The sequence below is a fragment of the Alternaria metachromatica genome (genome assembly GCF_023757995.1).
Source record: "Alternaria metachromatica strain BMP 0045 chromosome Unknown scaffold_2, whole genome shotgun sequence".
Classification (NCBI taxonomy): Eukaryota; Fungi; Ascomycota; class Dothideomycetes; order Pleosporales; family Pleosporaceae; genus Alternaria; species Alternaria metachromatica.
The window spans coordinates 1404970-1430580 of record NW_026055493.1 but is presented as its reverse complement, the minus strand read 5'-3'; the positions used below and the strand labels follow the sequence as shown (position 1 = coordinate 1430580).

At 53.2% G+C, this 25611-nt stretch overlaps 7 protein-coding genes across 7 annotated transcripts; 1 reads left to right on the top strand and 6 right to left on the bottom strand.

The window, feature by feature from the left end:
• Nucleotides 1–370: 370 nt before the first annotated feature.
• J4E83_001303 (uncharacterized protein) lies at nucleotides 371–3740 on the bottom strand (the record flags this gene model as incomplete). Its single annotated transcript, XM_049328260.1, has 3 exons — nucleotides 371–1183; nucleotides 1240–3478; nucleotides 3535–3740. The coding sequence occupies 3 exons, from the start codon at nucleotides 3738–3740 to the stop codon at nucleotides 371–373; spliced, it is 3258 nt and encodes a 1085-aa protein (XP_049192778.1).
• Nucleotides 3741–8133: 4393 nt separating this feature from the next.
• J4E83_001302 (uncharacterized protein) lies at nucleotides 8134–9471 on the bottom strand (the record flags this gene model as incomplete). Its single annotated transcript, XM_049328259.1, has 1 exon — nucleotides 8134–9471. The coding sequence occupies one exon, from the start codon at nucleotides 9469–9471 to the stop codon at nucleotides 8134–8136; it is 1338 nt and encodes a 445-aa protein (XP_049192777.1).
• Nucleotides 9472–10203: 732 nt separating this feature from the next.
• Nucleotides 10204–14677, bottom strand: J4E83_001301 (uncharacterized protein; the record flags this gene model as incomplete). Its single annotated transcript, XM_049328258.1, has 2 exons — nucleotides 10204–13824; nucleotides 13883–14677. The coding sequence occupies 2 exons, from the start codon at nucleotides 14675–14677 to the stop codon at nucleotides 10204–10206; spliced, it is 4416 nt and encodes a 1471-aa protein (XP_049192776.1).
• Nucleotides 14678–15235: 558 nt separating this feature from the next.
• J4E83_001300 (uncharacterized protein) lies at nucleotides 15236–17189 on the bottom strand (the record flags this gene model as incomplete). The annotated part of the gene is made up of 2 exons (XM_049328257.1): nucleotides 15236–16945; nucleotides 17007–17189. The coding sequence occupies 2 exons, from the start codon at nucleotides 17187–17189 to the stop codon at nucleotides 15236–15238; spliced, it is 1893 nt and encodes a 630-aa protein (XP_049192775.1).
• Nucleotides 17190–17351: 162 nt separating this feature from the next.
• J4E83_001299 (uncharacterized protein) lies at nucleotides 17352–18212 on the top strand (the record flags this gene model as incomplete). The annotated part of the gene is made up of 1 exon (XM_049328256.1): nucleotides 17352–18212. One exon carries the CDS (start codon nucleotides 17352–17354, stop codon nucleotides 18210–18212), a length of 861 nt encoding a protein of 286 aa, XP_049192774.1.
• A 1749-nt stretch (nucleotides 18213–19961) lies between these two features.
• On the bottom strand, nucleotides 19962–21289 carry J4E83_001298 (uncharacterized protein; the record flags this gene model as incomplete). The annotated part of the gene is made up of 2 exons (XM_049328255.1): nucleotides 19962–20654; nucleotides 20852–21289. The coding sequence occupies 2 exons, from the start codon at nucleotides 21287–21289 to the stop codon at nucleotides 19962–19964; spliced, it is 1131 nt and encodes a 376-aa protein (XP_049192773.1).
• Nucleotides 21290–21627: 338 nt separating this feature from the next.
• On the bottom strand, nucleotides 21628–23150 carry J4E83_001297 (uncharacterized protein; the record flags this gene model as incomplete). Its single annotated transcript, XM_049328254.1, has 2 exons — nucleotides 21628–22412; nucleotides 22463–23150. The coding sequence occupies 2 exons, from the start codon at nucleotides 23148–23150 to the stop codon at nucleotides 21628–21630; spliced, it is 1473 nt and encodes a 490-aa protein (XP_049192772.1).
• Nucleotides 23151–25611: the final 2461 nt, after the last annotated feature.

Below are 25611 nucleotides of genomic sequence, written 5' to 3'. Positions count from 1 at the left end.
GATTGAACGACGGAATTTCACCCACAAGACTGTCGGTTTCAGCCATGGAAGTCGGAGGATGGGGGACGAAGTGTGTTTGAGTATCGAGCATTGAGTGTTTGCCATGCTTGCATGGCGACGAGGTTGATAGAACTAGGTGCAACATCAAATCAAATCTGCACTTGAGAACCGCGATGATAAAAGAGTGACTGCAATGGTATTCATCGTGAAGCTATGACAGCGTGTATGTGTGTCATTCAATCGTGAGTCATACTAATGAGCGACTATGGGTCAATCCAAAGAGAGATGAGACCAACTACCCCACTTCCACCTCTACCTAATCGTATGACAATTTGTTCGATCCACTACCCATCCAAAAGAAAACACGTCCCTACTTCTCCCTAACAGCAACACCACCGTTCAATCCAGCACGGGCCTCGGCATCCTCGCGAGAGATGACCCTGTGAGCACCAGACCAGATACCAAGACTACGCTTGATAGCCTTCCAGATCTCGATGGCGCTGATGTAGATGACGACGCAACCGAATGCGACGCCCCACTCCCAGGTAATAGCACCATGCTTGAACACCTTTTCGTTGATGATAGGGAGATAGACGATGGGGAAGACGACGAGTAATCCGGCGACGACTGCAAAGAATAGGAAGCGGTTGCGCCAGATGGTAGTGAAGACCGAGAGACCAGCCGGGGCTGAGGAAGGAGTGTTGGGGTACATGTTGAAGAGCGAGCGAGCGAAATGCTTGACCTCCCAGGCCGTGACGAGGAGAAGGAGAGTGATGGTGGCGTATGTTGTTGCGCGGGCACGGAACACCACCTCGCATGTATCGTTGTACCCTTCGTTGCAGCCAGAGCCGAGGTTGCCTCCGCCAGGACCGACGTAAGCGACGATGGCGAAGGAGAACAGGCATAGTGCACCCATGAAGAAACCGTAGATAAACTTGTCTGTAATCAACTCGGCTGTAAAGACACCCTTCTTGTTGTCGTGCGGTGGTCGGTACATGCTGTCTTCCTGCGACTCTTCGAGTCCAAGACCAATGGCGAGGAAGGAGGAAGTGATGAGGTTGACCCAGAGAATCTCGATGGGGGACAGCGGGAAGACGGAGTGGTTATCTTGGTCCTTGAAGGCGAGACCGATGAGGAGGAGGATGACTTGCGCGATGTTCGAGATGAGAAGATGCATGAGGAACTATAGCATTGAATGTTAGTAAGTGATCTTGATGGGGAAAAAGCGAAGTGGCATACCTTCTGGATATTGTCAAACAAGCGTCGGCCCTCTTCGACGGCCTTGACGATGGAAGCGAAATTGTCGTCAGTGAGAACCATCTCGGCGGCATCTTTGGCGACGTCGCTTCCAGTGCCCATAGCCATACCGACGTTGGCTTGCTTGAGCGCTGGAGAGTCGTTGACACCGTCACCAGTCATGACACAGAAGCGACCCCTCCTGTGAAGAGCCTGCACCATCTTGACCTTGGTGGTCGGGCTACATCTGGCGATGACCAGAGGTAGCGTCTCCATGGCGTCGACCTCATCGTCAGACATCCTGTCAAAGTCTTTGGCGACCATGACGGCTGAAGCAGGAGTACGATCGTCGATGATGTCCACATCCTTGGCTATAGCTCGGGCAGTACCGGGATGATCACCAGTGAGCATGTGCACCGTAATACCAGCAATCTTGCACTCGCGGACGGCACCTGCTGTCTCCAGGCGAGGTGGGTCATAGATGGCAACAAGGCCGAGATAGTTGAGGTTGGCCTCAACGATATCACGTTCTGAGATGTCAGTGTCGGGCTGTAGCGTCTTGTGAGCAATACACAAGACACGGAGACCTTGGTTGGCCATGCTCTCGGCAGCTTCCAAGATCTCGGCCCTTTCCTGATCCGAAACGTTGAGCGCCGACATCATGAACTCGGTCGCTCCTTTGGTGTAGACGTCCATGAGGCCAGAGTGATTGTCTTTGTAGACGACAGTCATCTTCTTAACCTTGGAGTCGAAGGAGAATTCGGTAGCGAGATGGATGTTGAGTGAGGAAAGTAGACTTTCCTTACCCATGTTGAAACGAGAAGCGAGGACGTGCAATGCGACTTCGGTTGGCTCACCATGCGCCGTCCAGGCTCCGTTCGTTACATCTTGCATAAAGGCAGTGGGTGGTCGTGAGATGGTGTCGATAGTGGACGCGTCAGTGTCGCGATCATCAGCACTGTTGTATTGCTCATGAGCCGCAGCTTTCTTCTCGCTGGGAGAGTCGACGCGGGATTCAGATGGCGGTATGACCTTGGAGTTGTTGCAAAGAGCAATGGTACGGAGGAAGCGAGTGACGACAGCGTCCGGTCTGTAATCGTTCAGACTGAGCTGTCGGTCGTCAAAAGCAACGTTTCCGCTGGTGGGGTTGTGAGGGTCTGTGATGGCATCGACGGTGAATGTACCGGCGCCACGCATGAGGGCCGTCTTTGCGACCATGCGACCTTGGGTGAGAGTTCCAGTCTTGTCAGAGCAGATGTTCGTGACACCGCCGACAGCCTCAATGGCCGACTGGACTCTGGTAATGACGTTTGCTTTGGCCATTGCCTTACCGCCGACAGCGATCGTAATCGTCAAGACTGCGATGAGCGACTCAGGAATGACAGCTACGGCAACACAGATACCATAGATGAGTACCTCTCCACCAACCTGCCATTTGCTTGCGGAAAAGACGATGATGGCGAGGATAATGGCGAGACCGAAGAGGAGAAGTGCGAACTTGCTCAGCGTGATCTGAAGGGGGGTTCCGACAAGACCAAGGATGGTCTTGCCGCCGTTCGTGAAACGCTTCCAGATTCGGACGAAGATGTTGGAAGATTGCGGGCCGGTATCCTTCTTCTGACGGAGCATAGTAGCGATCTTTCCGACTTCGGTGTTCATACCAGTTGCGACTACAATACCATGGCAGCGTCCAGATGTCACCTCACTTCCGGAGAAGGCAAGGTTGGTCTGGTCGCCAGTGGCAAGGTCTTCCTCGTCAAAAGTCTTCCATGGTGTCTTCTCAACAGGAGCGGACTCTCCTGTGAGAAATGCTTCATTGGTGTAAGCGTTGACACCATCGATGAGGCGAATGTCGGCGGGTACGATGCTACCAACGGAGAGCTGGACGATGTCGCCAGGAACCAGGTCCACGGCCTTGACTTTGATGTCCATTGTGCCCTGGCGTGTGACGGTAGCTTCGGGTGCGGTGAGTTTCTTGAGAGATTCGATAGTCTTCTCGGCTCGGTAGTCCTGCCAGAAACCAACAACGATGTTGAGGAGGATAACTGCGGTGATGACGCCGCCTTCGATGTAGTCGTCTATGCCAAAGCTAATGGCCATGACAATGATGAGGACGAAGGTGAGACTGTTCGAGATCTGCCTTAACAGAATTTTCCACATGGAAAGCCCTTCAGCTCCCTTAACCTTGTTAGGGCCATAGAGTTGGAGGCGAGATTGCGCTTCAGAGTGAGGGAGTCCATGGCTGCGATAGTTAGCAGGAGCATGATGAGAGTGGTGAGCATGAGTAGTGAGCCCTACTGGATGTCGACTCCCAGAGTCTGTGCAACTTCCTCGGAGGTGAGGGTGTGCGGAGCGTGGAGTGTTGGCGAAGTGTCGCCATCGATGGGGTTCGGCTGGAGTTGCCTTTGGTTTGGTGCAGTATGCGGATCCTTACTACCACATATAGGGGGTTCATCGACGTTAGGAGAAGTCTCCTCGACGGCAAGTAGCACAGTTTCACCCATTCAAGTATATGTGATAACACGGATAGTGTTGGTGGTAGAGAGCAAAGATACGCCTTTGCGGGGGAGTAGTTATAGGCAGCTTGTCCTACCAGGTTTAGGCGGGGTTAGCACGCTAGACGAACGACGTGGGTCATCCAAGCGTAGAGAGGCTTGGAACCTCTTGTCCACCACGCCACATGAATGGCTGCACATGTCTTTGTCGCAGCAAGTATTGCATTAGCAGGTACAAACATAGTGATCAGCTGATGCTCCGGACAAACATGTACCCACAGCTTGGTTTCAAAGACCAGTAGTCAGCGAACGCAGTGAGGCTGGACTAACTCGAACGCTCATTGACCGAACGATAAGAATCTTGGCTGACGGGCCCAAGCAATCCGGCCTCCGCTCTCCGGTCCTAAGTCTCATCTGTGTGGCTTTGAGCCACTGTGCCGCGATGCCGAGATGTCTCGGCTGTTGGCGTTGAGATCTATCGGAGTACTCTTCGGTATCAAATGTTTGCCCGTTGAAGTTGAGGGAACCAAACCCCGCGTTTTGCGCGATGTGTGTGGAGCCATGTTATGCTTTTGGACAGCAGTAGGATTCGTCTGGGAAATGGATTCCGGGGTCGAGGTGCGATAGTAAGCAGCGCTGTCGCATATGACAGGTTGATGTTTGCCACGTATGCCACTTCAGGCTTGGGCGGCGGTAGGTGTGGCGGCACCGCCAATAACACGTCTCGCAAGCCAATACGCCTTGATAGAGACGCGTAGAGGCACTGCACTAGACCTGCAACGCATCGAGCAGTCGTCGCGCGGCCGAGTGAGCATTGTCGAGAGAGATTGGGCCGAGCAGTCTGGGGAGCGTACGTCCGGCTGGCGACACAGCGAGCGACCGGCGGTTTTCGGAACAAGACGATGGCGCGATAGGGCTCTGCTGGATATCAAAGACATCGCAGGACATGCGATGTCGTTGAAATTGAGTCTCCCTATCGATAGACAAGCTCAGTGCGTGGAGACCTGGACCTGGCGTGGCGGGTATGTGGTGGGGGTGGCAGTTGCGGCCTCTGCGCTCCTGCTCCCACAGCTCCCACAGCTCCCACAATTCTGGCGTCCGACCGTGCCGAGGCACCTTTCCTACAACACAGCGTGTTCGCATCGGCTTGGTACGCTTCCGACTGGTTGGAGGCTTCCGTGCGCATACATTTACTATCACGAAGAAAGAGACGGACACAACGAGTTGGTAGTCTTGGTGGTAGAACAGAGAACGCTTTTGACTGTGCACTACGAAATATCTCAAGATGCGCCAAATACCCCATCCCAATGCCCATTACCCTATATATGCATCATAAAGTCATAAAACACCCTTCCGCAATCCGCCCAGCTCAAATCGCGCGTAACGACTCAGCTTCCGACATGCTCGAACTTGACGAGCGTCTCGGCGCGAGCTGGACATCCGCCTCGGCAAGCGCAGCCTGCATCGAGAAGCCAAAGGTGGCTGCGAGGTACTGTGCATAACGAATGCGGTAAGCCTGCGCAGGATCTTCCTTTGGCTTGAGAAGCTCCTTTTTCTGTGATGATACACCTGCTGGAGAGATTAGATGGGAGGCTTTAGTATGGTTGATCAAATATACCCGATGCGGGATGGAGAACTATTGAAGGCGTCATGGTAGGCGACAAGGTAGGTGAAGATGAAGGTGACGAAGCAGCGGACGAGTTGAATGGAAGAGCAGGCATGATGTCTGAATTCTGATAGATGATAGATGATAGATGATAGATGATAGGTGGATAGTGTGGGTCGTGATGTAGGCGGAGCTGATTGGCTGCGGTAGGTAGTTCGAGGTTTGTATGAGGGTAGTTCTCTGGTGTCGATCCCGTCTTGTTGCGAAGAGTTTAGATTGGAAACTCGAGATTGGTTGTAGAGTTGCTGTGGATGCGTTTGCTGCTTCGAGAGAAAGATGGGCAGCAGATGATGTCTTTATACGTGGCTGAGGGCTAGGATCGAGGCACCATTCAATCACGATCGCAAGGGCTTCGGAAGCTTCACCGCACAATCAGAAACAGAACGAATCGCGCCGTCACGATAAGTTCCACACAAGAGACACCGATGCATGCATCTCGATCAGCCCGAACCAATGCAACGTAATTGGGGGCAGATTGTTTCCTAGTACAGAAGCGTGATACATGCCGGTTAGCCATCCATGAATGCGCCATTTGTTTTCTGTTACCCCTGGACCATCGCGCTCCCGTAGCGCTTCCCCAGGTTTTTTCATTCGTGCTTGCTTCTTTGAGCGGTGTAATGTTTTGTTGAGCGCCAGACTACTTTGAGCTCTATGCATGCAATACCTGTTATAGCACACATCACGATGCTCATAGCAAGTTTCTCGATTGCGTTGTTCGACGGCACACAGGATGGATGTTGCGTGACGCAGATAGTTTGATACAACTGCATTTGAGTGGCACCACCTGACTAACTTAGCCAACATCGCTGCATTAACCCAGCTGCGGAGCACGTCGCCACATGCCTAAAGGCCAGTAATACGGTTTTTAGAGACGAGCAAATGACACAAAGCCAATATTCGCTTCTATTTTGCGCTCAAAGATGACGACGGCCCAGGTAGCCCTTGCTCATAGTGGGACGACCGTGCGTTGGGTTAGACATCAGCAGCTACGCCACGACTGAGCCATTTACCGGCCACATCTAGTCTTTTTCTCTTTGTCGCGCAGGCCCAGCCAGCTCACTTTGCACCTGCATATCGCTGGTACGGTGTCAGACCTTTCCAGAGAACCACGTTGCTGGCGCACGTCTCCTGGGACGTCGTGGTGCTCTTTGACGACCCATGCCGCGTCGTCTGGCGCCATGCAAGGAAACGGGGAGACCTTTTTCTAGACTACCAGGATCTGCAACTAAACGTCCGCTTCTGAGGGCTGAACCGCAAGAAGCCGCAGCCAAGAATCTCCACCGTGGATGCGGAAACTCATTCGAATTCTCTGCCATGCATTTTGCTGCATGCGCAGTCTGACCCACGTCACACCGGCCCACAGCATAAGACGTCGAAAGCAACTCTTGCGATGACCCTCGGTCATCCACGATGCTGCAAACATATGCATAGTTTGGCATGATGGCATTTCAGCAGACCAAGGGGGTCTAGAAGCCTCATTTTACGTACGAGAAAACCGGTGTAGGCCGCCGAAACGTCACGATGTCAAAACGCCGCATTGTTCCAAACGTGTTCTATGCAGGCGCCGCATCACCAGGCCTCGACGATCGATGAGGGGCAGCGCCGTAAGCGGGACCGTATTGCGGGGCCGATGCTTTGAATCGGATGGCTCGGCTGAAAGCCGTCATTTGTCTCCAGTCGTCAGGCACACAGCTGTGACCGCGGCAACTTCACCTTCCTGTTTATTTTGACCCAAGACTTGGCACATGGTCCTGCGTGGACGGAATTTCAGACTTTCCTGCACTGTGTCAGCATCCGGAAAGTGCTTTCCGAGGTTGCATGCACCTCGCTATCAAGCACACAGCCACCCTCCCATGCACGATATTGCCTCAACCCAACGCTAGGCTCATACTGTCAGCACGCGCTTTTGAACATGTCCATGTCGCTGCAGGTGCGCCATTTCCTCAAACAACACCAACACCATTATTCCCGCTGTGGATCTGTCGATCCGGTCCAGTCAACTCTAAAGCAACGTCAATCACCGGGCAGCGCACAGCATGATCAATCACGAAATGCGACACAAGAAAAACGTCAAGTACAGCGATGTTTACTTGCTCACCGCTACCATGTAAGTTTATCTCGCGGTCGATCAATAGGGCGCGCCCTGCAGGGTGCATGAGCCGATGCCACCAGGGTCGGACGCAGTTGTACCTGATACACCCACCCACAACCAACAAAATCGATATGGAATATCGTCTAGTGTGGTTTCACGAATTGCGCGAATATTGCGACAGATACCGTGATGGGTATGTCGCAAAGCTTATTTCGACCGCCCTGCGTACCACGATTTGAATGAACCAATGTTTTGCGAAAGAGATGTGGACTTGGAAATTGATTTTAGATCACCTACTGCAATCTTGAGGCGTTGACCGGAATTTTGACTTTAGATATCGGGCCTACACCCATTCCATATCAAGCTCGCGTATAGTGTGGAACTCATTCGCGAATACCAGCCCTATGCCACGCTCTGATGTGTTCGGTCCGCGCACACACAAAAAACAAAAGAAAGAAAAGCAAACCAAGACGCTCAACGGCATCGTATCTACCGTTAACCACGAGGAGCTACTGGGCTTTGCGCTCGAGCTTGCAGTTTTGTCGCGAATAGTTCTAGGCGTCTTTATTGGGGGCTTGGTAAGCCAAAAAACTATAGTTTGCCTGGGCTGTTCGTCTGAAGTAGTTCACCATGGAGACCACGCTCTACCAAAGCTGCCGTTCATCCATATATCCAAGCTGTTGACCACGGCCACCAAAGTTGCTCTCGGGTTCACGTGGCTCAGGTGGCCACCTGTCCTGGTTCATCATTGGGGGACCACCCTGCATGCCACCGTCGTCGTCTTGCTCGTTACCCCGTCCTCTACCCACATCGCCCATGCCATGAACTCTGGCTCCACCGCGCATCGTGTTGCGAAGACCTGGGGGAGCGGCGTGGGGACTAGGTCCAGGAGCAGCACGAGGTGTTGGAGGTGGACGAGGTGCTGCCATATAACTTGGGGGCCCTGGAGGCGCTGGTGATGCAGCTGCACTGGCATAACTGGGTGGTGCTGGACGAGGTGCCGGACGAGGTGTTGGCTGAGGTGTTGGACGGGGCGCCTGTGGAGGCATCTGAGGAGCACCACGACCAAAGCCGGGAGGAGCATGAGGAGATCCACCGCCATATCCAGGAGGAGGTCCACCACCATACCCAGTCGGACCACCCCGTCCCAACTGCTGAAACTGCTCAGAATCCTGCCAAATGCCATCCTCGGCCAGAAACTCCGCCCTACAGATCGGACACTTCTTTGCATCATCTGGCCGATTCACCAACATCTCTTTCAGACACTCCCTCCCAATAAGATGATTACACCCGGGTATATTCTTAATCTGCACACAGAGATGCGACGCGCTGGGCGGCTCCAGACAAATCGGACACTCTGCATTTGGGGGCGTGATGGGGCCGCCTAGCGGCTGTGTTTGCTCGGCCAGGAAGTCGGCGATGAGTTCGGAGTTTTCTGCTGTGAGACCGTTGGAATGGGGCATGGGTGCTGGTTCAACTTCCATCCTGAAGGAGGGGTCGCGGGGTCCGGTGTTGGGACCGCTGCGACCGTTTGGAGCGCCGTTGGCGCCGTTGCTGCGGAAGGGGTTGGGACCGCTCCAGAAGTTGGAGCTGAAAGCGCCTGGTCCGGTGTCTCGGCCGCCTAGGAGACTTCCTGGGTGTGGGCGTCCTTGGGGTGGCGGACCTTGTCCCATGCCCATTCCTCCGCGAACAGAATTGCTGAATGGACCGCCTGGACCGTAACCTTCTTCGTGTCTGTTGCCGTCGGAGTCTTGGTATGAGTTGTAGGAGTGTGTCTGGCCGCCTGTCATGGGACCACCCATTCCGCCACCGTACATGGGACCTGGGCCACGCATGCCACCCATCATGGGAGGTGAGTTGTTGTAGTCATCATATGGGTTCGGTTGAGGCTGGCTTGGTCGGCCTCCACCGCCACCTGTACGACCACCGCCAGAGCGGAAAGGGTTTGAGCCCCCGAAAATGCCACCTTGGAAAGCTGGCATGATAGGTGTAGTTTGGCGTTGTTTAGAAGTGGTAGTGAGGTGGAGTCTGGCTTTTGGGTTGTGGTGAGGATCCGGTGACCGTGCTAGTTGGTGATTTGTAGTAAGAAGGACTGATAGGTTATTGTAGTCGGATAAGTGCTGAAACGTGACGGCACAGTGTATGTGGTGAAGATATGCTCGCCGGTGACTGGAGCGGTGGAGTCGGTGAATGTAAATGTTGTAGATAACGTTAAAGTATCTTGTTCAGAATTCGTCGGTCAGAGTTGAGGTTGAGGTCACTTTCTCGTCTAGCATATGGCGACGGAGAAAGTGCAAAGGCACCGGAAAGACAGATACTTGATAGCTCAACATCGTAGTCAGCCAGACCGAGACGGTGAAGAGGGCAGTATCTTCTACGCGTGACCTTCTCTTGATCCAGATCTGGTGACTGGAAGATGGCCAGAACGGCGATGAGCTCCGGTGCCGTTGGCGCGAGGTCATAAACACAAGGGCATGCGCATAGTGTGGGAAAAGTGAATTGTATGCAATGTAAATATATTCATCGAAAGGCATGTCGGGAGAGAAAGTACAGTATCCTGGTAGTCTTAGCCGTCATACGCCGTCACCAAGATGGCCTGTCTGCCCATGTCGCCCACACCACCGACGAGATGACATGCCCACCAAGTTTGAACGCATTCCATAAGAGCAGGTCAAAATCCAGAGCCCATCAACCTCAAGAATTCTCAAGCTGCCTTAGCTGTTTCTCAAGTTGGCAAGGCGCCCGCCAGTGAAAGTGGGACTAGCTGCTCTACTCCTGGTCTTGGGCTGCGGCGTTGCACTCGTTCCTCTGGTGCCTACGCCAGGCCTACCCCCCATACTCTTCAGACGAGCGATCTCATCGTCTTTAGTCATTAATGTGCGCTTCGTGATGCTCAGCTCCATTTCCAACCTCTTGATACGTTGCTGTTGATCATCATAGACTCTTTCAATATGCATGCTCTTCCGCTTAGTGGCGTCACCTGAAGCCGCCTTGGAAAGTGTGATGTGCTGGGCCTCGAGTTCTTCAACGCGGGCGGTGGCGGTAGATGCGGTGGACCGGGCATCCTGCAGGCTTTCTCTCATGTAATCCAACGTCTGCTCTGCTGCCGCAGCCTTCTTCACTGCTTGCTCTGTCTTTTCGTTCGCTTCGTCGAGCTGGTTGCGGAGCTTGGCGATCTCTTGAAGTCGTGCATCATCTCCAAGGAGGGCCGTTTCCCGCTGTTCCTTGAGCTTCTCCTTCACCTCACGCATTTCTGTGGTACGCGCCGTGAGACGTTCGGTTAGAGTGGCGTTGTTCCTGGTTAAGGTTTCGACTTTGTCTTCGGCATCTTGTAGTCTTCTCTTTACACGGCGATGTTCGCTTGCCAGATCCTCATGCACTGTCTGTTGCCTGTCCCACATATCCTTATGCTCACCAAAGTCCCTTTGACCTGCTCTACGAGCCTCTCGCTCTTCCCGAAGCCCTTCTTTCGCATGGGCTAGCTGTGTTCGCAGATCAGAATCGTAAGCTGCAGTACCAGGCATGGAATCGCTAATATGCGTGACTTCGTGCTCTTTGTCCACCGCAGAAGCAGGTACTGTCTGCGGTTGGGGAGTGAACCGCATACGCTTTGCAGGGTCGAGGTCTTCGTCATCCAGAGGGCGTTTGCTACGTTCAGGTATAGGGGCATCCGTTGAGTTCTGTTGGGTCTGTTGGGTCTGTTGGGTCTGATACTCTATGACGTCCTTGACGCTACCGATAGAAGACAATGGCCAATCAGCACCTTCCATCCTGTTCTTGATCCAATAGGAGACCAATTCAGCGCACTCAACGTCTCGTGGTGTGCGTTCATCGATGGCTTTTCCAACATCAGGATGAACATGCGCCAGGCTCGCTAGGATAGTGTGCATGTGATCGATGGGATCCAGGCTGGACGTTATGTACCGTTCAATATGGCCGACAGTCCTCGGAATGACTAGATGAAGCACAGGTACCACATCGCAATTAGGTGATTTGGCCCAGTTCTTTTTGCGAATTTGTGCTGCGTCTTGCACACCGTCGAGACAAATGATCAAGTCGGGAACATGTATGATGGGCGATGCATCGCTTGGGATGATGGTGACCAACAAGTTACCTACCACCTCTTTCAGGTTTGCCTTCCGATCTTTACCAGGCATAGTGTAGTTGATGTACGTTGTCTTACAGAACGTCTCAAGGATACGGAAGAGTGTCTCGTTGTCACTCTCTGTGACTAACACAACGTGTTTCTGCGGCTCGCAATGCCGCAACTCATTGAACAGCGCTGACAGGAACCTAAATTTGGTGGAGTTCTCCAAGCCAAATCTAGCTGCGTGCTCTGCTTGCGTTGCCGACGCCTCACCATCTAAAACGTTCGATTCAGCCTCAGCGAAGACCAAGTCCATGTGCGTCTCGATAGCGCGTAGCTGGGATAGGACGTTTTTGACCTCCTCGACTGAGTTGAGACTGTGACGATCCTTCAGGAATGGCTCTAACAGATCCCTCTTTGCGGTGATGTACTGGGCGTACGTATCTCTTTGTCGACCCGAGATATACAAGGGCACGATGAACTCCTGGTCTACCAGCTGCAGATCATCATTGAAGAGGCTCTCGCTATCTTCATCGTCTGCGTCGCTGACCTCCATCTCGTCAGATGTGGGAGATCTTGGTACCGGTACGATAGGCTCTGATGGCTTTATTGCTTCAGCGATAGTAGGCTCTGGACGGTTCCTTGGTGGTGAAGCCATGACCTTATCTAATGCGGGAGCTTCTGGCTGCACGTTGCTGGGAGCATAGGCGATATTCCGGAGCGACGTCGGCGCTTGCGCAAGAGGGGAGCGGTCTGGCACAGCGGAAGGCGATCGAGTGCCTTCTGCCGGCTCTTGCGTCTCACGTAGCCTGCTCACTGGCGTAGGCGTAGCTGCGGGCGCATTTTCCACTACTGAGGGCGTCATCGAAGACCTGGGACGCCTTCTGGGAGTACGGCGAGACTCTGCTATGCGCTTATCGATGGCTTCTTGCATCTGCCGCCTAATGATGTCTCCGGTACCCTCGCCCGCCATGATTGAGAGAGATGAGGTAGGAACAGGCGTACAAGGCCGTGATGGAAGTCGAGATGCTTGCGTTTGCAGCGAGTAGCTGGGTGGGTACGGAACCGGCGAGGTCTCGTGATTCCGCGATCTTGAAGGGCGTTCTGGCGATTCCTGCGATGAGTCGTGACGAGACTCAGGGCTAGCCCGATGCGCCACCTCTTCTTCGATAGTATCTCGTATGCTCTCAGATGTATCTTCTTGCGTGCTCAGATCTGCCTCAAGAGGTACTACTTGCGCGTTCTGTACGCGCTCCGGACTGGATGACGCGTGCAGCAGTTGATCACGCAGAGACAGCTCTTCTTGAAGCTGGCCTGATGGTGAGACGCTATGAGCAGCTTCGGGTTCGAGAAGTTCCACTAGCGTGTCGTTGTGATTTTGGTGATGGGGTGCAGTAGATGCTTGGACTGATGGGTGAGGTGGGTCGAGCGCTGGCGCCGGATTGGATTCGCTTGGCACACTTACCCCAGCAAGTACACGTCCTGGGAGGGCCGGTGTCGCGCAAGCTTGTGGGAGCTGTTCTGAGGACTTGATACAAGATACGGATTGTGAAGGCTGAGAATACCGAAACGGGTATTGCGACTGGAAAGGGAATTGTTCGTTGTCTTCCAATACCGAATGCTCAATTAGACTTGGTTGACTATCGCAAACGCTGATCTGCTGGAAAGCTTGATGTTGCGACGGCTCGTTACCACCGTCGGAGACTTGTGTATCGCTAGCTACGTTGGGCCTTTCGGTGTGATGAGACTGGCTGTTCTCGACTAGTGTAGATGGTTTATCGAGTGAGGTCGGGACTTCGTTCGTATCCACAACCTCAGTCGAAGCATTCCTTGTAATGTCTGTAGCCGCTGGTTCCAAACGAGGGTGTTCGCCCAGTGTATCGGTCTCCTTGCTTGGGGTAGTCTCGCGTGCGCTTTGTACTGACTGAGTCTGCGAAGCGGCGTGATCAGCCTGGGGCGCCCCAAGCTCGTTGGTTCCGACTCTCTGATGCTCGTCCTCTGCAACACCCTGATCGATTTCGCTGTATTGAATCTGCAGAGTCTGGTCCGGTTCTGGGCTCGACTCGTGTTCCACCTGTGAGGAAATATGTATGAATTCGAGTGTGTTCGGAGCACCTTGCGACTCTGCCTCGGGTCTCTGCCGCTGACTCTGTGAGTCTGCTACGGTGGTATCGGGTATCGTCTCGGGTATGGATCGTGCAGGCGAGAACGCGTGTTGTGCTGCTTCTTCAATGAGTTCAAGTAGGCCCTGCAAACACTGGTTAGCAAATGCACTGATGTCTGGGTATGAGAAGCACTGGTCATACTGAATCTTCAGCAAGATCTTCCTCCACATGCGATTCGTTCGTATCGGTGCTCTGCTGGCTGACGTCCTCGGTGCGTTGAGTCGTAGGTACGAAGCTTCCTTCACCGCTGGAACTCTGCGAGTCGGGGACTATGTCTGACAGATGAGGCCGTGGGCGTGCTGTGAACAACTGCGAGCTGTCGAGGTTGGTGTCCTGGGTAGGCTCTGGAGATGGAGCGGGCTGAGACGATGGTGTCTGCGTGAAGCGCACGTATTCGTTCCTCTCGAGACTGTCGCCCCGTCGAGCGATCTGGATGCGAGGCGAAGCACGAGCTGCGGGCACTGCGGCACTGGGCAGTCCCTCCGAGTCGGCTCGATTGTCGAGAGATGTCGAAGGCGTAGAGGATGCGGTGCTGGGCTCCGGGCTGCTGTCAATCACACGGGGATTGCGGATGCGCCTCGATGCCTGGGTCTCCTGTGGTTGCTCAGGGTGTCCGTTGTCGCTTCCTGGATATTGCTGATGGACTTCTGCCAAGATGCGCGCTTTCTCCTGCGCCCAGTGGGCGACGAGTAAGTCGTTGGCGTTCTCTTCCGGTTCCCAAGTCGGCTCCCACGTCTTTCCAGTCTTGGGGTCAATCCCTTGCCATTGGATGTAGTATTTGCGTACACCACGGACTACTCGTTCGTCGAGAATGCTCTCTGCCGCCCACAAAGTGTCGCTCTGGCTGCCGGGTTCGCTTTGGCTTGAATCAACGTATCGTGAGCGTTTGTTTGTGTTGGACCTCGTCGAGTTGCGTTTCCTCTTGGGCCGCGCCATTACGCGCAACGTCCGTTGGAGATGGTGTTTGAGTAGATCGTCTCCATTGTGGGTAGAAGAGGTGAGAGTAATAGTGCGCCGGGCCGTGGGCGGGTGAGTGGTGACTGGTGCGTGGTGAACGGTGATGGTGCGGGACTACCCGCGCATGACGAGCCCACAGTGGACGCGTCTCGACGCGTTCCCGATTGCAGTGCCGCGGCATCACTGACTCAAAGCCGCCATATCGACTCGGGGTTTCTAGACACTTGTGCCACTAACACGAGCTTAGCCATGAGATATCTTTTACATTTTCTTGCGATACGTTCGGAGCATGCAACGAGTCACGCCAATATCTGAGTCACTCGCGTCAAGACATCAAAACGTACGACCAAGTATACAAGGAGTAGATTAGGCAAGCTATAATCAAGCCACTCGGATAAAGGCTCTAAAGTCTTTCGTAAGAATGTACATGCTTCTTCCAAGGAATACCGGCATGTGTTGGATATCCTACAGTTTTGCGCATCGATTCTGAACGCATGTCTGCATGCACCATTTGGTCGCAAGCGTTCACACCTCATCTCAGTATCGCCCGCCTCGTCCGTTACCCCTCCAGCCTCCCCTGTTACCGTTGTTGCCACCGCGCTGCCCACCTCCATAGCCGCGTCCACCTTGGTATCCGCCACGGCTCTGACCATACTGGCCATTGTTGCCGGGACCGAAGTTGTTACCATACTGATTGCCGCCCTGATTTCCAAATTGGTGTCCGCCCCGGTTTCCACCCTGGCCTCCGTGATGGTTGGCAAATTGGTTGCCTTGTTGCGGACCGTTCGGTGGCATGTTCATGTTGGGAGGTGGAGGCTGCCACATGCCATTGAAGTTGGGGGGCGGAGGAGGGGGAACGAAGCCACCACGTCCTTGGAACTGCGGTGGGGGTGGAGGAGGAACACCGAATGGCGGCATTGGCATCGGGAACTGGCCTTGGAACTGGCCTGACATGTGCGGTGGTGGAAACGGTGGCGCGTTGAAAGGCGGCTGATGCAGCATGGGCGGGACCTGGTGCTGATGGTTGTTGGGACTGGACTGGGTGTTCCTGTTCGCACCACTCCACTGTGATCCAGGCTGAGATCCTTCTCTGTCGTATGCCCTTGATGACGGTCGCGCCTCGACGAAACCTCTGCCCTCAGACTCTCGGCGCGAAGGTCCATGTGGTGATACCCTGCGGCGACCCATGGATCCGTCGGGCGACATTCGACGGCGTGCGTCGTCATACTGATAACCCCCAGGGCTACGGCGACTGCGACTGCGACTGCGACTGCGGCTACGATTGTATCCCCTTCTTCGTTCCCTATAGGGTGGGCCCGACTCTGTCGACGAGGAGGTAGAGGGTCGACTATCGTGGCCAACGCGACGCGCGACAGACAAGACCGGTGGGTCCTCCATGTCCTCCATGCGTTCGATGTCCTCTCGCGCGATCTTGATCGTCTCCGGGACGGTGAACTTCTGTATGTCTTGACAGAACTTTGGCGACCAGCCGTAGCCGTTTGCCACTGTAGCTGTCTCGCCAGTCTCCTTGTCCTGCTTAACCAGCTGGCCCATAGGATCCAACGAAAGCCTATATTTGGTTGTTTCCCCGGTCGGATTATCGCCCGTTGGCAGGTACTTTAGGTCGATGTTTTCGAAGAAGTTATCGAGGAGGCTGCGAACGTGCGAACTGACAGGCTTCTTGTCAAACTTCCGTATCTTGATTTGAGATTCGTGGATCGGGCGGTTCGGGTGTTTGATTATGGGCTCGAGCATGTACGATGCGGGGAGATCGTGCCATCTGGCATTTCGGTCGCCGTGGTATTCGGGAAGGACGTAGTTGCGCTTGCGACCCTGTGCTACGGACAAGGCCTCGTCTGCCTTGTGTCGACAAGCTTTCAGACCCTCTGAGCTCAAGAGCTTGTTAACAGCCCAGTAGTTGACAATGGCTTTCAGCTTCACCTCTAGCTGCGATCCCTTCTCGGTGATACACGCCGCTGCGAGTTCGATCAAGTCAGGGACAAAATCTTGACACGCGTTGCCAAGAATACTCTGCTTTGTCGTGTCGCGACGATGGAACTTGTCAGCATGGAGGGCATCGTTGACGATCAACAAGAGATCCATCCGGTTGCGCGCTGCTTTCTTCGCTAGCGCTGGAGTGCTCTGATCTACTACGACAGACTTTGAGACAGCGATGAGATACGCGCCGAGGGTGGTGATCCGAGCCTTGGAGGGAGCTACGTGCTTCACAATCCATTCTGTGCATTTCTACGAGCGGCGAATTAGTCTGCTCCCGGTGACATGTGATCGCGGTCTTATAGTTAGATACCTGGATATTGATGGGCGAGTTCTGCTGAAGAACGGCATCAACGTGGTTGAAGAGCTGAGAGCTAATTTCGACTGCAATGGGCGCTGAACGATCTTCGGCATCGGAATCCTTCATTGCCTGCTTGAACTTCACCTGCGCAATCGTTAGACCTGACTTGCGCTTAGCATCATCATTTGGCGCCATGTTTGGCGACGTGAGGTTGCGACAATGAGTTCGTGGTGGGGAAGGAGGTCGGCATGGGTGTCGCGAGGGTGTTGATGTTTCCAAGCTTGCGAACGCGAACGACGCTAAGCTAGCGCGCCTTCCGCATCGTTCACCCCGCCATCGGCCAAGGCAATCACAGAAATGTCCGCCAACGACGCCATCCAAGATGAGGTCACCTCGCTCAACGCCATCTTCGACGAAGGCACCCTGTCAGCCTTAGATGAAGACCAACGACTATACAGTCTACGTCTGCCGTCGCTGCCATCCATAACTCTGCGTATAGAATTTCCGGCAGACTATCCGGATGCGCCGCCATCCGTGCTAGGCACTCAGAGTGTGGGACAAGATGTTCCCAAGGGTATGGGCAGCCAGGCTGTCGATGTAGTGAGAGAAGTTCTGGCAAGGATCTACCAGCCCGGCGAGGCATGTATCTACGATCTGCTCGAAGAGGCAAGAGAGGCTTTGGAGCAAGCGGAAGAGCAAGGAAACATCCAACTACACGATCAACACGAGGATGAGCACGTTGAAAAAGACGACGTATCGCATATGCCACCCGGCCCGGCAATCAACCTTGGGCCGGAGCCCCCTTGGATCGTAGCACCCGCCCTCACCGAGAAGAAGTCGGTTTTCTTAGCTCGCGCAGCACCTGTATCGTCACCAGCACAGGCTAGACAGTACGTCGCGCATCTCCTAGCGACAGACAGGAAGGCTGCTCGCGCAACTCATAACATGACTGCCTGGCGAATCAAAGGCCCCAACGATACAAGCTACCAAGACTGCGACGATGATGGTGAGACTGCTGCAGGATCGCGCATGCTGCACCTAATGCAGTTGATGGATGTTTGGAACGTCATGGTGGTTGTCACAAGATGGTATGGTGGTATACACTTAGGTCCTGATCGCTTTCGCATCATCAACACTACGGCTAGAGAGGCATTGGTCTTGGGTGGCTTCGCAAAAGAGGGCAAAGAAGGCGATACGAAGAAGAAGGGGAAGAAGTAGAAGGAACATACCATGAACTCATTGTGAGACGTCTATCTAGTCTTCACAACCTCATTTGTTCATCTTCGTCTTTCCGGTGCACTGGCATGCTCCCACAGCTTTCACCTGACCCAGCGCAATGTCAATACATAACGCTTCTAGAATCTACTCACATTAGAATCACCTCCCATTCACTCGGCCGCACAGACCTTGCGTACATAAAAGTCGCGCCTGACTCACGTCCCACACTCACCACATCACTGCGCGTTTCTCTCAGTCACAACCAATTAATCACTGAACCTCATAGAACGAAACCTTCGACACATACTATTCAGAATGAGTTATTCCGGTCGTGGAAATCATAGATCGAGCTCCGGCAATCGTGCGGGTCAGCATTTCAGCACACGAGGACATCGTCTCGGTGGTGGTGGTGGTGGTGGCGGCGGCGGCCATCCGCATCAAACTCGCAGTCAAGCTACAGCGTATGTTCCCCAACGCTCTCGTCAACCTTCTCACATTATGTTTATCGAGGAGGACGATGACGATGACGATGAATTCGATACTGATATCGGACACTCCAGTTCCCACGGGTATCACGATGCTATGCATGGTCTAGCCGACACCATGGCGGAACTGGACAGTATGCTCGGCTCTGGGCCACAAGGTGAAAGCATGCGAAGTGCCTTTGGTCCAGGGTTCCCTTTCAACAATGCGGGCGGTATTCCGGGGGTCGACGCCCTTCATATCGGTATGGGTGCTGCATTCGATAATGCGTTTGAGGGAGCTTTTAGCCATCCTATATTCTCTGGAAACGACGTCGCTCATGTGCCTAGAGCTAATAGACCTGGAAGCAGTTTCGGCGCGAACTTTCCATTTGGCCCTAGCAGCCAAACACCTATCCATGTGGGAGGCTTTGGACTAGGCGAACACCTTCCTTTCCATGCTCACCCCACTCCACCACGTCGAACTGGGTACGTTCCAGTCCCCACACGAGGCGGTTTCCCAGTCGAATTCGAGCCTCATCCCCTCCCAGAAGACTACCAACCCACTGAAAGCAGCGAGCAGCGTATCAACAACTTCATCGCACGCAATACCGAGCCTCTCACTGCCGCCAACACGACTAGCACGACAAACACAGACTGTCCAGTTTGCATGGAGAATGCTGCGGCTCATCCTTGTGTCAAGATACAGGGTATCGCCGGCTGCGAACACATGATCGGCCGAGACTGTCTCAAAGAGTTTCTGAAACAGCGACCGGATGACGAGAAGACATGTCCTCTTTGCCGAGCTGTCTGGCTTGCAGAAAACGGAGTCTGGCAGGACTCGGATCAGTGGAGTGAACGTATTGCTCAGGCGAACCTAGGACATCGTTTCGCGAGGTGGTAGAGATAACACCACATCGCAACAAGGTAGTTTTGAAAGACGAGGAGGCGAAGGCTGATGAGATCTGTGGGTATAGCTATTGTGCGTCATAACCATGAAGCGGGTCTATGGGTCGAGATGAAGTCGGACTGGTTCGTTGATTAGATAATTTGGAATAGCGTTCATTCTAGGAGATGAAAAAGGATTTGAGAGCTGGCAGGTTTGTGATAAGTTGCAAGGATGCAAGCCAGTAATTGTGTTTTATATTGATGTTATTTTGACAAAGCATTGATGATCGGCAAAAGCCGAGCACCGTGAAGTTCACGTGGGCGCTAGGTCTTCTATCCTTCTCATTTCACCCTCATGTGGTCTGCAGACCTGTTCAAATTCCCCTTGTATGAGGCTGTTCTATTCCGGTGGGCAAGATGGGTCGGTAACGAGCAACTGCTTAGTTGCCTTCCGAAGCTCAGCCTGAATCTCTGCGTCGAAGTAATTCCAGTTCGGAGGCACCGTGAAGTGACCCTTAGCCGTGTGGTCGCTTCCTCTCGTACTAGTGATTCTGACATATTGAGGGGGCCGGTCGTCTCGGTTAAGCATGGTGAGTTGCATGGATGTCTGGTCGTTCAGTAGCTTTTCGAGGTACTGCATCTGATCCCTGTAATCGTCTTGCCTGTGACCGCCGCCTGGTACAAAGTGGGTTCGCGAATGACAGATGTATGTATGTTGTAGGGCGCAAGATGCGAGTACATCATATCTGAACTGAAGGTAGGACACTATGCTCGAACTGCAGGTTACACCCATGGAGAACTGGGCATCGTCAAGTAGCGAGTCTGGGGCTGTAGCAGGGGTGATGTCGGTGGTATCAAGCTTGATTACCCATGAGAGATTGTCGCCAGCGGTCCGCGCGAAAGCGAACTCCGGGCGTGAGTCCAACGCCTCTCCATAGGGGTTGACCACCCACTCGCCAGTCTTGGCGATAAATCCTTCTTCGAAGTCGCGCTTTATTGCGGCAACCGCGGGTGAATATTCTGCTTGTGACATGGGTACCATTAGGTACGATCTTCGCTTGAGGATGCTCGTGGTGGGAAACAGGCAATAGGCCTTATTCCAAGAAATGAAGCATGCTCGAGAAGAGGTCATACAGCATTTGAAGAACACGTCGATGGGTGAATGGATACAGTGCCGAAGAGCGATGAAAGATTGGCTACCGTCATTAGGCGACGTCTTCGTGAAGAGAGAAGACTTCCAGTAGTTAGTGACATCTGTTAGAATAACGATACATAGTAACGCAGACTTACCCTTGAAGCACCAAACGTAACGCGATCATGAGCGAAGTCTTTGTCTCGAGCGTATCCATTTTTTTCGAGATAGCTAATGAGAGCATCTGCCTTCTTCCCGGCTTGCGTAAAGAGCTCAAGTTGAGTCTTGACCTGCAGACGGCGGAAGAACTTTCCGGCGAAATCGCTTCCAATTAAAGTCTCGGTCTGGGCCTGTACAGAGCGGAACGTCTGAGTGTTCTTGAAGAATAGCTGCAAGCTTGTGTTGATGTTCCACTGGGTCTTCTTCATGTTTGCGTACAGATCCGACGTCTTTCTGCAGGCTAACTGAACATTTCGTATATCATCAATATCTAGGTAAGATGTGATGAGTGAGTGCGTTATGTAGCGCGACTCTCGATTGATGACAAGATCCATGAGGTCTGGCACTGGATTAGGGGGTGGGCGCGGCAGAGACATGGATTGGACTGTTGGAGGCAAATTTTCTCCGAGTTCTACCACGCGCGCTTGAGCAGGCTCGTTCGAGGGCTGGTTGAGTTGAGCCATCGTGGTCGCGAATAAGTGTGGAATGCGGTTGGGTAGATCGATGCAGCCTTGAGAGAAGAGAACGAATGATATAAGTACTCAAGGCGTAGAAACCGATTAGGTGAAAGCCAGGATAGATAAAAGAAGGCAGTATACCGCGCGGGCCCGTCTTAGTGAAATAGACTCTGAGGTGGATGACGGTGCCCTAAGCTATCGTATCGAGTACGTGTAAGAAGAGTGGGGTTTTCTCTGCAAAAAGGTCCCCAGCCCAATCACTGAAGTCCTCGATTCGCAACTGGCACTTGAAACCTCTTTCTCCCCTTCCATGACCAGTCCACAGCAGCGCCTAATATGATCGCACCTAGAATCGGTCCCGCATAGTTCATGTTGAACCTGTCCACAGGGAGGATAGTGGGTAGTGGCATCCAGATAAAAGCAAAGGCGATGTAGCACAAAGATCCGGCGTTGATGTATGCGCCAGCGCCGCCCAGCTTGAATGGACCCCATGGAATCGGTAAAGGCCTCGCGCTTATCGTCCGACGCCAGAAAAGGAACAAGATGGGCAGAAAGTATGATAGGTACAAGCCCATTGCGGGAAGGGAGATAAGAGCGTTGAACGCGGTACTCGAAGCAATGTTGATAAGAGCCAGGATACAAACGCAGAGGCCGCTGAGACACAATGCATTAACCGGTACCCTCAGCTCAGGGTGGACCCTGGCAAAGGTACGCGAGAACGGTAACCCCTCGTCCTTGGAGAACGCCCAAATGAGACGAGAAACCGAGGCGAATATGTTGAAGAACGATACAAAGATTATGTAGACCAGCATGAACATGAACAAATTTGTGGCTGCTTTAGATCCCGTGGCCTGATAATAGACTTCGATGATTGGTAGAGGTGAAACGGAAGCGCGATTCACGTCTCCAATCGTAAAGAGAACGGTGATCATATAAAGAAGTTGCATGAGACCGTTCATTGCGACCGAGAATATGATAGAGCGCGGCACCCGGGTGTGTGCTTGCTTGACTTCGTCGGACATGTGGATGACGCTATCGAAACCTGAACTCATCAGTACAGCTGCATCGAGCCAGAAATCTATCGAGACTGACCAGCCAGCGGGTACACAGCAGTGATCAGCCCTATATCCCAGGCCACCGTGGGGTTTCTCCAACCACTAATGTCGTGGGTCAAGGTCTGAAACACATATTCCGTGGAACTCTTTTCTGCCATTACAGCCAAGGTAATGATACCAGCAAAGAAAAAGGCGACATGACATATTGCTCCCGCTGTCTCGAGCACGTTGATGATTCTAGGAAGCCAAAGGTTTCCAATGAACGGAACTATTGTCGAAGCGCACATGATGAGTGTTGTGTGCCACCGCTGAACCACGTACTCTGGGTTATTGAAGGTGGCCATGGCAGTGACGATATTCGATATAAGCGCTGCATTCGAAGTGCAGCAACATATCCAAGCGAATATGGTGATCCAGCCTTGCATCAAACCGAAGAAGCGATTCCATATTGGCGCGAAGGCGGCAGACCACCGGTATTGAGCACCAACTGTAGGATCCATAGAAGACATCTCGGCAAGCGATAAGGCTACTAGCATGGTTCCTGCCCATGCGAATATGCTTCCATAGACAATGGACGCTGGGCCGCCATTGCTCAGTGCGAACTGAAAAGTGAGCGCAGATGCTTCCCATGAACATTGCATGAGGAAGGAAAAGTTCACAGAAGACGAGGCATTGATGTATCGCTGCAGACCATTAGCGAGAGCGTAAGTTCGAGCTGTGTTCATACATCTAATGCTCCTCCCCCAGAATCCTGCGTGCCATTAGCTCTCTGCTCCGCAATTGCTTGTTCCGCAATGTTCTTCTCGGCGCTCATTATGTCGCATCTCAGGCCGATCGGGGTTTTTGCTGTCGCCTCTGTCGTCTTCGTCATCGATAATCAGGTGTTTCGTGATCCAGAAAGTTACATTCCAAGAATGGGGCTTATGTTCCTCTTATCAGTACCAGCAGCCTTGCAAGATTAGTAACCCAAACCTCGAGCTGCATACATGACCGATGAAAATACGTTGTACAACGTCAAAGCACGCATGTTTATTCGGCCGTCTTGTGTGGCGGGCCTAGGAGTGGCATCCAGTACTAGCAGCATGCGTGTCATCATGCACCGCGAGCTATCCAGTAGAAGCTGCTGAAATGCTCAACCGGCCAATCTGGAGCAGAATTAGAGTATGCCACCACGCGTTGCCAATGCGTCTGTTCGGAATCTTATTTCGTGATAGGTCTACTACCCCCTTCACGGGTACCGGCCCGGGCCTGCTGGAGTAACACGCAGAACGTCCACTGCGGAGTTGTAGTCTTGTGAACGATGTCAGAAGATGGCGCCCAGCACCCCCTATGAAGATGTAGCGCTTCGTGAAGAGCGAATCTCCTTGCAGGATGGCGGCTGTGGTGAAAACCCGATTGCGGCAGCGTATGACGTCATCACTAGACTTGGTCGGCTCGACGATGGACGATGGAAAAGCGAGGTTCTCAAGAGCTATACGGTATACCATTCTGTGCGATACGAGACATCGCCAGTGCTAGCAAGGGAAAAGACGAAGGTGGTGCAGATGGTGCAAATTACAATGTGATTGAGCCGCCCCTTCTTTGAGCGCCTGAGCTAGCGTTTTAGCGTGAGCGGCTCCCCCGAAGCCTTCAGCCTTCGTAGTCGCAGCCCGCACTCTTCGCCATCACAATATCATCAAACGACGCGCATCCGCCATGCATCAAACCGCCGAGGCATTCCGGCTGATTGCACCACTCCCTCGAATTTGATCGAGCTCGGAAACCCTTCCAGATCCAGGCATTTCATGCAATTGACTCTCCGCACTCGCCAGTTGTGCAGTCTCGCCGCCCTCCTTCTCATATCGATAAATCTCTTTTGATGGCTGCCCTTCAGTCGCGACATAGGGCGTAGGGGCATCACGCGCCTTCTTGCGCCAGCGCAGCGCCTTAGCGATGAAGACACCCAGTCCGATCAAGGCGATGGCGCCCAGTGTAGCCCCAATGCCGATACCAGCTTTTGCACCTGTAGAGAGCTCACTGTCACCAGTGGTTATTGGCGTACCCGACGGAGAAGATGATACCGTGGACGACACGATCGAAGATGCGGTCGAAGAAGAGACTAATGAAGACGTTACGGTGGGTATGGGGTCGCCAAATCGCGCTGCAATGGTGTATCGCGGAAGCGTACTTCCGTCAGTGCAGCATCGATTGGAATCCCCGCAACACCAGGTTAACGAATCAGAAGCACCAGTGCAAGGCGTGACCTTTTCATCTCTGCTTCTTTGTAAAGAATCCTAATCGTTGTCAGTTTTAGTGGCCCACAAAGACGTCACACCAACTGTACCTCGTTCGAGCAGAGCTCCTGGCATCCTCCTTGCTCCCAATTGCTTTGCGTACAAGACTCTCGCCAGATCTTATGTTCAGCCTTATTTTCGCACAGTCCGTTTGGTAGCAGGTTATCCCAACCAGCGCAGCAGATATTGCTTAGTGGATCCGAGGTATCATTGATTTGGGGCGAGTACACGCTGTTTGTGTTTTGTGTGCCGTTGCGCCAGTAGCAGGCTGACATCGCAGGCTGCAAGCAAGCGAGCCGCAATAGGAAAATGAAGCAGAAGTTTATACGCGACATCACGGAATGGTGGACTAAATGAAGAGCTGGACAATCGAGGAGACGCGACTCGGGCTGGTTTTAGTATTCAGCAACACACTCCTTTCCAGCACTCAGCTTATGACCGCTCACGAGGCGCTTGGGGCCAACACAACACCCATTAGTCGCAACTACAATCTGCGCGATGAAGCCCATTGGAAACAGAGCTTGGGAAATAAGCGAGGTACACCATCCCGCTCAGCCTTGTGGTACTCAAAGTTGACACCGGTTGGTTAATGTGGTAGCAGTAATCTCGGTCACACGTAAGCCTTCGCCCCAACGAATTTGTTCGCCTGTTCTTGGCGTGTATGACATTCTAGTGGTAGCTGATGCACAACTTACACTGCACTTGACGCGTTGCGCTGCCTATATGCCTATTTGTGTCTTGCAATCTCAGGTTCCACTTCAGCCATCGACCCGGCTTTCGCATCAACTTCGTTTTATTATCGCGAACATGACTGCTCGGATCACAAACCATATCGCCTGCTCGAAAGTCCCTAAGAAGGAGGATTTATATGTACTCGAGATTGTTAATATATACAATGAAGTTGCTACACGTC